General features: G+C 45.1%; 1 protein-coding gene across 30 annotated transcripts in view; it reads right to left on the reverse strand.

The window, feature by feature from the left end:
• PBRM1 (polybromo 1) overlaps positions 1-12,729 on the reverse strand; it is a 134,287-nt gene that overhangs the window by 63,831 nt on the left and 57,727 nt on the right. For all 30 annotated transcript variants that reach the window (XM_079795194.1, XM_079795204.1, XM_079795197.1 and 27 more), the window contains one exon: positions 4,918-5,560. In XM_079795194.1, coding sequence (XP_079651320.1) covers positions 4,918-5,560 — 643 coding nt within the window. The remainder of the gene's footprint in view (positions 1-4,917; positions 5,561-12,729) is intronic.

The following is a 12,729-nucleotide window of genomic DNA, read 5'->3' on the forward strand; positions in this document are numbered from 1 at the left end:
GGTGCAGGGGCCAAGGTAGAGACGGTTAGGGGTGATCAGGCTGGCAGGGGAGCAGTTAGGGGTGATCAGGCAGGTAGGCAAGCAGTTAGGAGCCAGCGGTCCCAGATTACAAGAGGGATCCCCTGCAGGATGGGGCCTAAACCAGCAGTCGGACATACCCTGAGGGTTCCCGGATTGGGGAGGGTGCAGGCAGGGCTGAGGGACCTGCCCAACCCCCATGCACAAATTTCATGCACTGGGCCTCTAGTATATATATAAAAGCCTAAGCGACTATCCGACCATCCAATAGCTATGATGCGCACTGACAACCAGGGAACAGATGCTCAACGCAGGAGCAGAAACCACAGGCATGGAAACATGAAACAGGACTGATGAATCTCAGAAGGAAGGGGGGAGAGGGGAGGGCGGGAAGAGATTAACCAAAGATATTTTATGCATACTAGAGGCCAGGTGCACAGATTTGTGCACCAGTAGGGTCCCTTGGCCTGGACTGCGGGGATCAGGCTGAAACCGGCTCTCTGACATCCCCCAAGGGGCCCCAGATTGCGAGAGGGCGCAGGCCAGGCTGAGAGACCCCACCGGTGCACGAATCCGTGCACTGGGCCTCTAGTGTGTGTGTGTGTGTGTGTGTGTGTGTGTGTGTCCTATCTAACAAAAGAATAATATGCAAATTAGCCATCACTCCGCCACACCCACAAGCCAATCAGGAGCGAGTATGCAAATTAACCCAACCAAGATGGCTGCGGCCACGAAGAGAGCAGGAGGCTTGCGTTTCCCTGGCAATGGAGGAAGCCAAGCTTTCCCACACCCTGGCAGGCCCAGGCCTCCACTCAAGGCTACAAAGTTTCAATTATAGAAGATAAATAAATCTCAACAAAAATTGGGGCAGCAACGAAGCTGGAGAGAGCAGGAGGCTTGGGTTGCCCCCAGCGATGGAGGAAGCCAAGCTCCCGCAGTCCTGGCCTGCCTTGGCCTCCACTACAAAGTTTCAATTATAGAAGATAAATAAATCCCAGATACCAGGACCTCCACTTGGGTCTCTGGGGGGCATGGCCAGCCTGCAAACCACCACAGCAACCCTCACCCAGGCCGCCCCACGCCCTAAGGGAACCCCCACCCTGATCTCGGACACCCTTCAGGGCAAACCAGCTGGCCCCCACCCGTGCACCATGCCTCTATCCTATATAATAAAAGAGTAATATGCAAATTGACCATCACTCCAATACACAAGATGGCTGCCCCCATGTGGACACAAGATGGCCGCCACAAGATGGCCAGCAGGGGAGGACAGTTGGGAGGGACCAGGCCTGCAAGGGAGGGCAGTTGGGGGCGATCAAGCCTGCAGGGGAGGGCAGTTAGGGGTGACCAGGCTGGTAGAGGAGGGAAGTTGGGGCAACTGGACCTGCAGGGAAGGGCAGTTGGGGGAAACCCAGGCCTGTGGGGGAGAGCAGTTGGGGGGGACCAGGCCTGCAGGGGAGGGCAGTTAGGGGTGACCAGGCCTGCAGGGGAGGGCAGTTAGGGGCAAACAGGCTGGCAGGGGAGCAGTTAGGCATCAATAAGGCTGGCAGGGGAGTGGCTAGGGGGTGATCAGGCTGGCAGGCAGAAGCGGTTAGGGGCAATCTGGAAGGCAGGCAGGCAAGCAGTTGGGAGCCAGCAGTCCTGGATTGTGAGAGGAATCCCAGATTTGAGAGGGTGCAGGCTGGGCTGAGGGACACCCCCTCAACCCCCCCCCCCGTGCACAAATTTCGTGCACCGGGCCTCTAGTGTGTGTGTGTGTGTGTGTGTGTGTGTGTGTGTGTGTGTGTGTATTTATTTATTTATTTCAGAGAAGAAGGGAGAGGGAGAGATAGAAACATCAATCGTAAGAGAGAATCATGGATTGGCTGCCTCCTGCACACCCCCCCACCGGGGATTGAGCACGCAACCTGGGCATGTGCCCTGATGGGGAATCAAACCCTGATCTTCTGGTTTATAGCTTGATGCTCAAATCCTGAGCCAGAATGTCCGGGCAGCATGAGTTTTTCTTAAGTACTGTGTATGATATTCATTCCTCATGTTTTACAACAAAGCTCTGGGCATGAGAGTGAAACGGATCACTTTCTTATATAAATAAACCTTAGACTCTATCTCCCAGGCTTCAGAAGCAAGCATCAGTCACATCAACAGGAGAATGAAAAAAAAACTCATTTCCTTGGGATACAAATCTGATTAATTCTTAAAATAAATCATGTTACCTATATAAGATAAATTGCTAATAATCTAAGAGACAAATGTACTTTGAAAGACTCACAGAACTAACACCAAGATATAATGGGGATGTGGTAGAGAGTGACTTTAGACTTACAGACTAAAGTAAACTGAGAACAAGAACAGAAGTCAGAAGTCTAAACTCCATGAAAGCAGGGTTTGTCTGTTTTGTCCACTGGTGTATCCCATGCATCCAGATAATGATCCTAACTGATAGCCACTCGATAAACATTTGTTGAATAAAAATAATTGACAAACGCAGATTTGACTGCAAAATGCATTTGTGCGCGTGCGCGCGCGCGCACACACACACACACACACACACACACACACACACCCTCCCCCACCCTTGGTCTTCCTCTTTATTTCTATTTCCACTGCTGAAGAATAAGGACCTTTCCTAAATGGGTCACTCCAGGGCCTCTCCAATCTGAACCCTACTCGACCTGTTCCTTGAACACACCATATTCCTTTCCTAACCCTATGCCATCACTCATACCACTTGTCCTATGTGAATCTCACCCATGCTTCCATTTTTTCTGATGTCTCAAGCCTTTTTAGAACTCTAGTGCAGAGTTCCTTACTGCATCATCTTTACTAAATATCAATTTGTTATATGTTGTCTCATGCCTGGAATTATTTTTTCCTAAGCATAGGTCCTATCACAATTGTCAGACTTCAAGTTCTTAGTGCATATAGCTGCTCAAGTCTTATCATTCATGGCTGTGCTCCATGACTGGTGTCTTGGGGACTGTCTCAGTCCTAGCCCTCTACAGTGGGTAACAAAATGAGCCACCACACTTACTAGTTATGTGGCTTTGGGCAACTTCTCTCTGTGCACTTATTTTTTTTTTTTTAAATGTTTTTATTGATTTTAGAGAGAAAGGAATGGAGTGGGATGGAGAGAGAGAAACATCAATTGGCTGCCTGCAACCTGAGTATGTGCCCCAACCCAAGAATCAAACTGGTGATCTCTTGGTTCATGCGTCAACGCTCAACCACTGATCCACACGGGCCAGGCTGTGCATTTCTTTCTTTCTTTTTTAAAAAAAATATATTTTATTGATTTTTTACAGAGAGGAAGAGAGAGGGATAGAGAGTTAGAAACATCGATGAGAGAGAAACATCGATCAGCTGCCTCTTGCACACCCCCTACTGGGGATGTGCCTGCAACCAAGGTACATGCCCTTGACCGGAATCGAACCTGGGACCCTTGAGTCCGCAGGCCAATGCTCTATCCACTGAGCCAAACCGGTTTTGGCAAGGCTGTGCATTTCTATTTCACATGCAAACTAGGAAGATTATCACCTACCTAGAATGGCTATACTAGAGATTATCTAGAATTTGCAGATTATTTACATAATGTGCTTACCATGGTGATTTACAAAGAATACGTGCTAAACAGGAACAGCAAACATTACTATTAATTTTTCTTTCAAGATCCAAAACAAATGCAGGCTTCACAAACTCCTCAGAAGGAATTACCCCATGGCAACTGCCTAAAAGTCTAATTCTCAGCATGATAGACTGTAAGCTCTAAGAAGGTAGAGTCTGTATCTTTAACTTTTTATATTCCTCCAAGTGACTCTGAGAGCATAAAGAAGACACACGGTAATTGCTGAACTGAAATTGTTTTAACAGTCGAGCATACTATTGTTGTGTGGCAAAAATGTATGACAAATCAAAATTAAAAGGGAATTTAAGCTTGATAGAAATTTAATTGCTTCTTTTAGAACATTTAATGTCAGCAGAAGGCACTTAAAGTTAGAATCTGAGATTAAAAAAAAAAAAAGTCCTGCCCTGGACAGTTTGGCTCAGTGGACAGAGTGTTGGCCTGCAGACCGAAGGGTCCTGGGTTTGATTCCAGTCAAGGGCATATACCTCAGTTGCAGACTCCTTCCCAGCCTGGGCCCTGGTCAGGGCTCATGCAGGAGACAACCAATCAATGTTTCTCTCACAATGATATTTATGTCTTTCCCTCTCTCTAAAAACCAATGGGAAAACATCCTCCAGTGAGGATCAAAAAGAAAAAAAAAGTACTTTTAGGTACTTGAAATGGTGACCAAATTTAAATCAGTTTAATCTCAGATCAATACCTTAGAACAATTTTAATTTATTTAAAATATACTTGAATAGAAATCAACCTTCAAAAGGAAACCATATGATTTCTAATTACAAAATTTATCCTTTAAAAAAATATTTTGTGACCTAAACCGGTTTGGCTCAGTGGATAGAGAGTCAATCCGTGGACTGAAGGGTCCCAGGTTCAATTCCGGCTAGAGGCATGTACCTTGGCTGCAGGATCGATCCCTGGCCCTGAATGCAGAAAGCAACCAATCAATGTCTCTCTCTCACATGGATGTTTCTCTCTGTCTCTCCCCCTTCCTTCCACTATCTCTCCTAAAAATTTGTGAAAGGCTGTATTTTAAGTTTTGCTTTTCAACAGATCTCCAATTTTGTCTTATTCCTTCTTCTCATCAGTACTAATCTAGATGCTTTCTCTCTAGAAGTTATGGTTAATTAGAATTCAAAATAGCACTCCACCAACTGTAATCATGCACCTAAGCTGAAAGAGTATATGAAAGCAGAATTCTTTCTTCAGTTTTACAATAAAGATCACAGTTTATTAAAAAAAAAAAAAGAAAAAAAGAAATGGCTTTGAAAACATACCGATTCATCCTTCTTGCCCTTTCCAATACTTCAAACATATGCTCTTGAAATAAATCAAGCCGCCGGTAGCGATTATTTTCAACATTCTTCCTAATTATGTCAAAAGTAAGAGGAGGTTTGTTTGGAAAGCTGGGATCCACAGCAGGAATTTCTGCTAAGGAATCACTGTAGCATCTTCCCTCATCATCCTGGTGACTCATGACTGACACAAAAAGATTGTGGATAAGCTCTTGAATCAGCAAGGTAACATTTGGAACATGAGAGTCCTCATCTCCCTCCAGGTCTCTCCGAGTTTCAAGCAGGACTTTGTGTAGGACAAGGGCATCTTTGTAGATCAAAGACTCAGGCTCATTGTATGTACAGGCATTGTTAAACATCATAACGAAGTCCTCAACCATGGAGTCTATATCTTGGTATTTGTTGGCCATCATATGACTTCGAATTTTTTCCATGTCCATTGGCTTTTTAATGGTCAGGTAGTAGTCAGGCAGCTCAGATCTGGAGGGAAGTCTCAGAAATATGGCACTGAGGCGGCGACCCCTCTTATCAGTATAGTTCTTTACAGCTTCATATACTTCATTTAGTTTCTGCTGCATTGGAGTCATGTATTTTGATTTTTTAGGAGAAACACCACTCTTCCTACCTGAAAAAAGAGTTAATGTTAAATGGATAAAATGAAATAAAAGAACCTAAATTTGTACATAGTTGGTAGAAAGGGACTATTTCAAATGATTTGTAAAACATAGTAATTATCGTATCTCTAGTGAAATATATTCTATTGCAAAAAAAGAACTGGGAAAAATTTATTCTGTTTCAATAATCATGTTTTTGGTTGGAGAGTAAATACTGTTATTTGAATATGGGAGAATAAAGAAAATGAGTAGTTATGTGGCATTCTAATTCTATCACCAGTGGAATCCTTGAGAACTGAGAGCTTCATCATGAGTAAAAGAAGAGAAAGATGTTAAAACAGGACACTAAATAAAAACCTTGTAGTTTTACATCTCAATTGAGAGTAATAGTATGAACTTATAATGTATTTTATCTTTAAATATAAAACACACACACACACACACACACACACACACCCTTCCTAAGTCTGTCCAATGAAAAACCTAGAAACAATGACCAACCCAGGAGTAGTATATCCTATATAGTTTTGACTGAACATATTGTAGTTTTGAAATACTGATTTCAAATACTAATGTCAGTAACTTTTTGGCAAATGGCCAATTCCCACTCTGTACAAGATGAGCCTAGAATATTTTAAAACACAAGACAGTAAAAGAAAAAAAAAAAATATCAATGACTTCTTACCATGGCCATGTCAAAAGAACATAGCAGCCAGCCTGGGACAACATGAGCATCAATAAGGACAATAACTAAATGAGTTAAAATTCAGCAATATGTTTAAATCTAGTAGTTCTTAACGACACATAAAAATCCTATATAATAAAAGGCGAATATGCAAATCAACCAAATGGTGGAACAACTGGTCGCTATGATGCACACTGACCATCAAGTCTCTGGCAGATGCTCAAGGGAGGAGCTGCCCCCTGGTCAGTGCGCTCCCACAGGGGGAATGCTGCTCAGCCAGAAGCCAGGCTCACGGCTGGTGAGTTGCAGCAGCGGTGGCAGGAGCCTCTCACACTTCTGTGGCAGCGCTAAGGATGTCCGACTGATGGCTTAGGTCCGCTCCCCACAGGGAGCAAGAGGGCACCAGCTGGGCTGAGGGACTGGGCCTCTAGTGAACAAATAACTGGGTAAATGTTGGAGATGTCAGTAAACCAATGCAGTATTCTGAAAAATGGTAAATAAAGGGGGGGATGGAGGAAAACCTAGCTTTTATCCTTTCATAAAACAAAAACAACCAAAATCTGTACCACCAGGTAATCCAATATTGAATGAGGCAAAGTTTCTCTATAAGTATTCCAGCTAGTAACTGAGTAAAAAATGTTAACATAAAATTATCACTACTTTTACATCTCTTTAATAAATCACTATCTCTTAACATAATGGACAGAAACAACCAGATATCACATGCCACCTGATGGAAGACAATATATTACCTCTGATGTTGGATTTTGTGTCAAAGGGAGGGGATGAGGATCAAATATAAATCTGATCAAGTCTCTGGCTCCAATGATAGGAAATACAAAGGCCAAAAGAGCATGCAAAGAAATGCGATTAGCAAAACCCAGACTGTGGGAAACTATAGTACAAACCTAAATTCTTCAACAAATAAACTGTGAAGGAAAAAATAAAAAGAGAGGAATTTACAAATTAAAAGAAGCATCATTAAAATGCAATGTGTGTTTGTTGATGGTTTCTTTTGCTGTGTAGAAGCTTAAAGAACAAGAAAGCCCATTGCATGGGAGAACATATTTACCAATGTTATATCTGATAAGGGCCTAATCTCCAAAATTTATAGGGAACGCATACATCTTAACAAAAAGAAGATAATCCAGTAAAAAAATGGGCAAAGGACTTAAACAGACACTTTTCAAAAGTGAACATATAGAAGGCCAAGAGACATTATGAAAACACTGGAGGCTCGGTGCATGAAATTCGTACACTTGGGGCAGGGGTCCCTCAGCCTGGCCTGCGCCCTCTTGCAGTCCGGGAGCCCTGGGGGGATGTCTGACTAATGGCTTAGTGGGCCTAAACTGTCAGTCGGACATCCTTAGCATTGCCACGGAGGTGGGAGAGGCTCCCACCACTGCCGCTGTGCCCACCAGCTGTGAGCCTGGCTTCTGGCTGGGAGGCTCTCCCCTTGTGGGAGCACACTGACCACCAGGGGGCAGCTCCTGCATTGAGCGTCTGCCCCCTGGTGGTCAGCGCGCATCATAGTGACCAGTCATTCCACCATTCGGTCATTTACATATTAGCCTTTTATTATGTAGGATACGCTGTAGATGAGGACCCCTAGAACCATAAGAAATGCAAAAAATTCAGTTAACTCATTCTCAAATTGCCCTCACTTAAAATAAAATTTCTTCCTCTGTGGGGTGTGTGCTGCACCTTGGGAACCACTGGGCTTGACACTTTTCCTCTCTGAGCTTCATTTCTGAATACACACGCATATATCATGGGAATTGTAATCTCTTCTCTGCCTACCTCACTGGATTGTCATGAGGAGGTTCTGAGCTAATAAACCTAGAAATGCTTCATCAAGTAAGTGATGTCTAAATGGGAAGGGATTGTTATTTTTAAGCTAGCGGGTATCCTCGCAGGTAGCAGGTGCTGATTAGGGGAGGAGGGCATGATTGTTTCCTAGGACTAGCTATGGAAGCTTTGCAGAGGGTTCCGCAGGCTTTGGAGGGGCGGGCTCTGGCCACCAGCCCTGTAGCGGTGGTCATCCCTGGAGGCGCTGGCAGGGGGCAGTAACTGTCAAACCTACCCACTTGGCACCATTCTTTAAATTGTACATGGCTGTTTCACAGCTGTACCTGCTCAGGGCGGGGCTCCAATCTCTTGGAGTGGGGTGGGGGCTGGGCCAGGGCAGAGCCAGTTGGGCTAGGAGGGAGGGCTTAGCCGTGCCCCCAGTGAGATTCAGCGAGCTTCTGCTGTGGAGATGGAGCTGCTGCTGTCGGGAGGAAGGGTCTGAACCTGGGGGGCCGCTCAGGCCTGCCTCCACCCTAGTCTATAGGGAAGAGAGGCGTGGCCGGGCCCAGTGGAGGGGGCCCAGCAGCGGTGGGCCGCGGGCCCTGGGGGCGCTGATGGGTGGTCACCAGTGTGCTATTGTTGTGGGCGCCCCTGGCGGGGGTGGCAGGGGAAGAGATTGGGAGTTGGAGGTGAGGGCTGCAGCTACCCCTGAGGCTGGGTCTTCTCCCCAGCCCCCCGGGTATGCGGGGGCTGGGGTAAGGTGTCTGTCCATCCCCCCAGGGGTGCAGGGGCTGAGGTAGGATGTCTGTGCAAAGGGATTAGAAGAGCTCCCCGTGGCTGCTTCCTCTTCCTTCTTTGCAGTCCGGGCTCCTGTCAGGCACTCTCCTCAGACCCCCGGGAACTTGGCTCCGGCCTCCCGCCCCCTGCTGCATGCGCAGCCTCCTGCTGGTCTCCATCAATATGCAAATTGGTCCTTACTGGGACACCGTAATGGACAATTAGCATATTACCTCTTTATATGTATAGATGCTCAAAGTAATCATCCAGAGATGCAAATCAAAATGACAATGAGATACCATCTCACACCTGTCAGAATGGCTATCATCAATAAATGGACAAACAACAAGTGCTGGCGAGGATGTGGAGAAAAAGGAACCCTCACGCACTGCTGGTGGGAATGCAGACTGATGCAGCCACTATGAAAAACAGTATGGAGTTTCCTCAAAAAATTAAAAATGGAACTCCCATTTGACCCAGTAATACCACTTCTAGGAATACTAGTATATCCCAAGAAATCAGAAACACCAATCAGAAAGGACATATGCACCCCTATGTTCATAGCAGCACAATTTACAATAGCTAAGATTTGGAAACAGCCTAAGTGCCCATCAGCAGACAAATGGATTAAAAAAATGTGTACATCTGCACAATGGAATACTACGCTGCTGTAAAAAACAAACAACTCTTCCCCTTCGCAACAGCATGGATGGAAACGGAGAGCATTATGCTAAGTGAAATAAGTCAGTCGGAGAAAGATAAATTTGTGGAATATAATGAACAACATAAACTGATAAAATAGATCCAGAGACAGAAAAGCATTGAAGAGACCATTCAAACTTCAGAGGGAAGGTGTGTGTGTGGGGGAGGTAAGAGATCAACCAAAGTACTTGTATGCATGTATATAAGCATAACCAATGGACACAGACACTAGGGAGGTGAGGGCATGTGCTGGGGGGTGGAGGGTGGCTGGGGAGACTCAATGGGGGTAAAGGAAAAGGAGACATATGTAATACTATATGTAACTAGAGGCCCAGTGCATGAATTCATATAGCCAGCCCGGCCCCTATTGGGGCAGATTGGGGCTGGGCCTGTTGGGAGGAGGAGATGGCGGGGCGGGGGGGGGGGGGGGGTTGGTTGGCTGGCCCACCCCAATCGGGGCCTGATCAGAGCTGGGCTGGCTTGGGGAAGGGGCCGTGGGCAATTGACTGGTAGGCCCCGCCCCTGATTGGGGGCAGGGCCAGCCATGGGGAGGGGCTTTGGGTGGTGGGCCAGCTGACCCCGCCCCCAAATGGGGTAAGGGGTGCCAGTCGGGGGGGCCAGTGGCCTGGGGGAGGGGCCATGGGTGGTTGGCTGGCCAGCCCTGCCCCTGATAGGGTGGGGGAGCCAATCTGGGGTGGGGTCAGGCGGGGGGAGGGGCTTCAGGAGGTTGGCAGGCTGGCCCTGCCCCCCTATTGGGGTGGGGGGGGAGATCAGAGGCGGGGCCAGCTGGAGGAGGGGCTGGAGGCCGATCAGGATGGTGGGGGCCCATAGGGGGAGGAGCTGCGGGCCTACTGTGGTGGGGCTGGCTGATTGGGGGTATGGCTGGCGAGGGTGTTTGGCCGGCCGCCCCCCTCTTGATCGGGGTGGGAGAGTCCAATTAGGGGCAGGCCGGCAGGGGGGAGGGGCTGCAAGGTTGGCTGGCTGGCCCCACCCCCCCTGATTGGGCTGGTTCGCTGGCCACAGTGTGTGTCATAGCGACCGGTCATTATGGCCATTGCAGTCGCTGGCTTTTTATATATATAGATACTTTGAACAATAAAGAATTTAAAATTAAAAAAAAAAGGCAATGTGTGTACCTTCTTTGTATTCTACCTCAACCAGACGTTGCATTAAAACGTGATACAACACAATTGTAGAAAATTTGTTATGAAGCATCCTTGACAAGCTAAAATGAAATCTAGTCAAGCCATTATAATTAAATTCCATTTGTAAGAAATAAGAGGAATAAAGGAAAAAGTTAACAAGGAAGTGAACTGACTAACCCAGAATTTGGGACTGTACAAGAAAAGTTACCTGGTTCCTAAAGAGTCAATGGCATGAGGATAAAAAAAGGAGGGGAACTGCTCTAGATTATGAGCTTAGGGGCATAACAATCAAATGTAATATGTAGAACATAATTAGATCCTGATCTGAAGAAACTAACTGTAAAAATACATTTGTGAGACAACTAGTAAAATTTGATAGGTCATTAAATGAGAGCCAGATACTAAGAAGCTGATACTTTTCCCGGCTGGTGTGCCTCAGTTGGCTGAGTGCCTTCCCACACACCAAGAGGTCACAGGTTCATTTCCCAGTTTGGGCACAAGTCCAGGTTGTGGGCTTGATCCCTAGGAGATAGCCCATCGATGTTTCTATCTCTCTCCCTGTCTCCCTTCTCTCTCTAAAATCAGTAAAAAAAAATTTTTTTTAAAAGAAACTGATAATTTCACTATATGTGATAATGACTTTAAGAAAATGCAGTTGACCCTGGAACACTAATTTGAACTGCAAGGATCCATTACTGATGGACTTTTTTCAATAAACATACAGTGAGCCTCCCAGGGTTTCGAATCTGCAGATTCAATTAACCCTGGATTAAAAACAGTATTTTTGATCCTGGGATGGGAATCTGCATATGAGGGCTCACATAAATTATAGGGGAATTTTAGGCATATACCCTTAAATCCCAAGTTGTTCAAGGGTCAACTGTATCTATACATTTTAGAGATGTATACTAAGCTATGTAGAAATTAAATGACATGATTGAATTTTCTTTTAAATTATTTAGAACCAAAGAGGAATATAGGAAATAAGAAAAGGGAATATAGGAAATAAGTATAATACAATCTTTTTAAAAAATATATGTTTTTATTGATTTCAGAGAGGAGGGGAGGGGGGAAGAGAAACATCAATGATGAGGGAGAATCACTGATTGGCTGTCTCCTGCAAGCCCCACACTGGGGATCGAGCCTGCAATCTGGGCATTTGTCCTGACCGGGAATCAAACCATGATCTCCTAATACATAGATCAATGCTCAGTCACTGAGCCACGCTGGCTGGGCAATACAATCTTGATAATGCTGAGCAACAGGTATAGCATACAGAGTTTCATTATACTATTCTTTATATTTGTGTATGTTTGAAATTTTTCGTAATATAAAATAGAGAAATGAAAAGTTAACATTACATATTAAAATCTCCCTTCTCCAAACTTAAAGAAACACATGTATTTTTATATATTTAGCCATTGTTAAATTATCTATTTATTGATCGATCAAACTTTAGTGTCCTAACTCAACTTACAGAATTAGTTCTTCCAGTTTTTTTCATTTTTTACTTGTTGATTTTAGAGGGGGGGGGGGAAGGAGGGAGAGAGGAAGGGAGGGAGGGGGAGGGGGAGAAAGAGGGAGGGAGGGAGAAGCGGGGGGAAGAGAGAGAGAGAGAGAGAGAGAGAGAGAGAGAGAGAGAGAGAGAGAGAGAGAGAAACCTGGATTTGTTGTTTCATTTATTTATGAATTCATTGGTTGATTCTCTATGTGCCCTGACTGGGGATCAAACCTGCAAACTTGGTGTATCAGTCAAAGTTCTAATCAGCTGAGCTACCCGGCCAGGCCCAGTTCTAGTTTTAAAAGGCATGTGTACCTGGCCAGGCCCAGTTCTAGTTTTAAAAGGCATTTCATTTCTGCAAACCTTTTGTATGCTTTTACAATTCCATGAAAAGATAACCAGAAAAAAATCATCACTTAGCAATCATACCCAAAGCTATTGTAAAATTCAGTGTACAGCCATTTCATATAAAAAGTAGGATCTTATTTCCCTATTTGGCAAATATGGTCCTAAAAAATATATGACAATACCACTATCATTTGTTGGTATTTGCTTCATTAATTATAAGTTTTAATAAAGCAG

Source organism: Cnephaeus nilssonii, assembly GCF_951640355.1.
Source record: "Cnephaeus nilssonii genome assembly, chromosome: 17".
In the NCBI taxonomy this organism is placed as follows: domain Eukaryota; kingdom Metazoa; phylum Chordata; class Mammalia; order Chiroptera; family Vespertilionidae; genus Cnephaeus; species Cnephaeus nilssonii.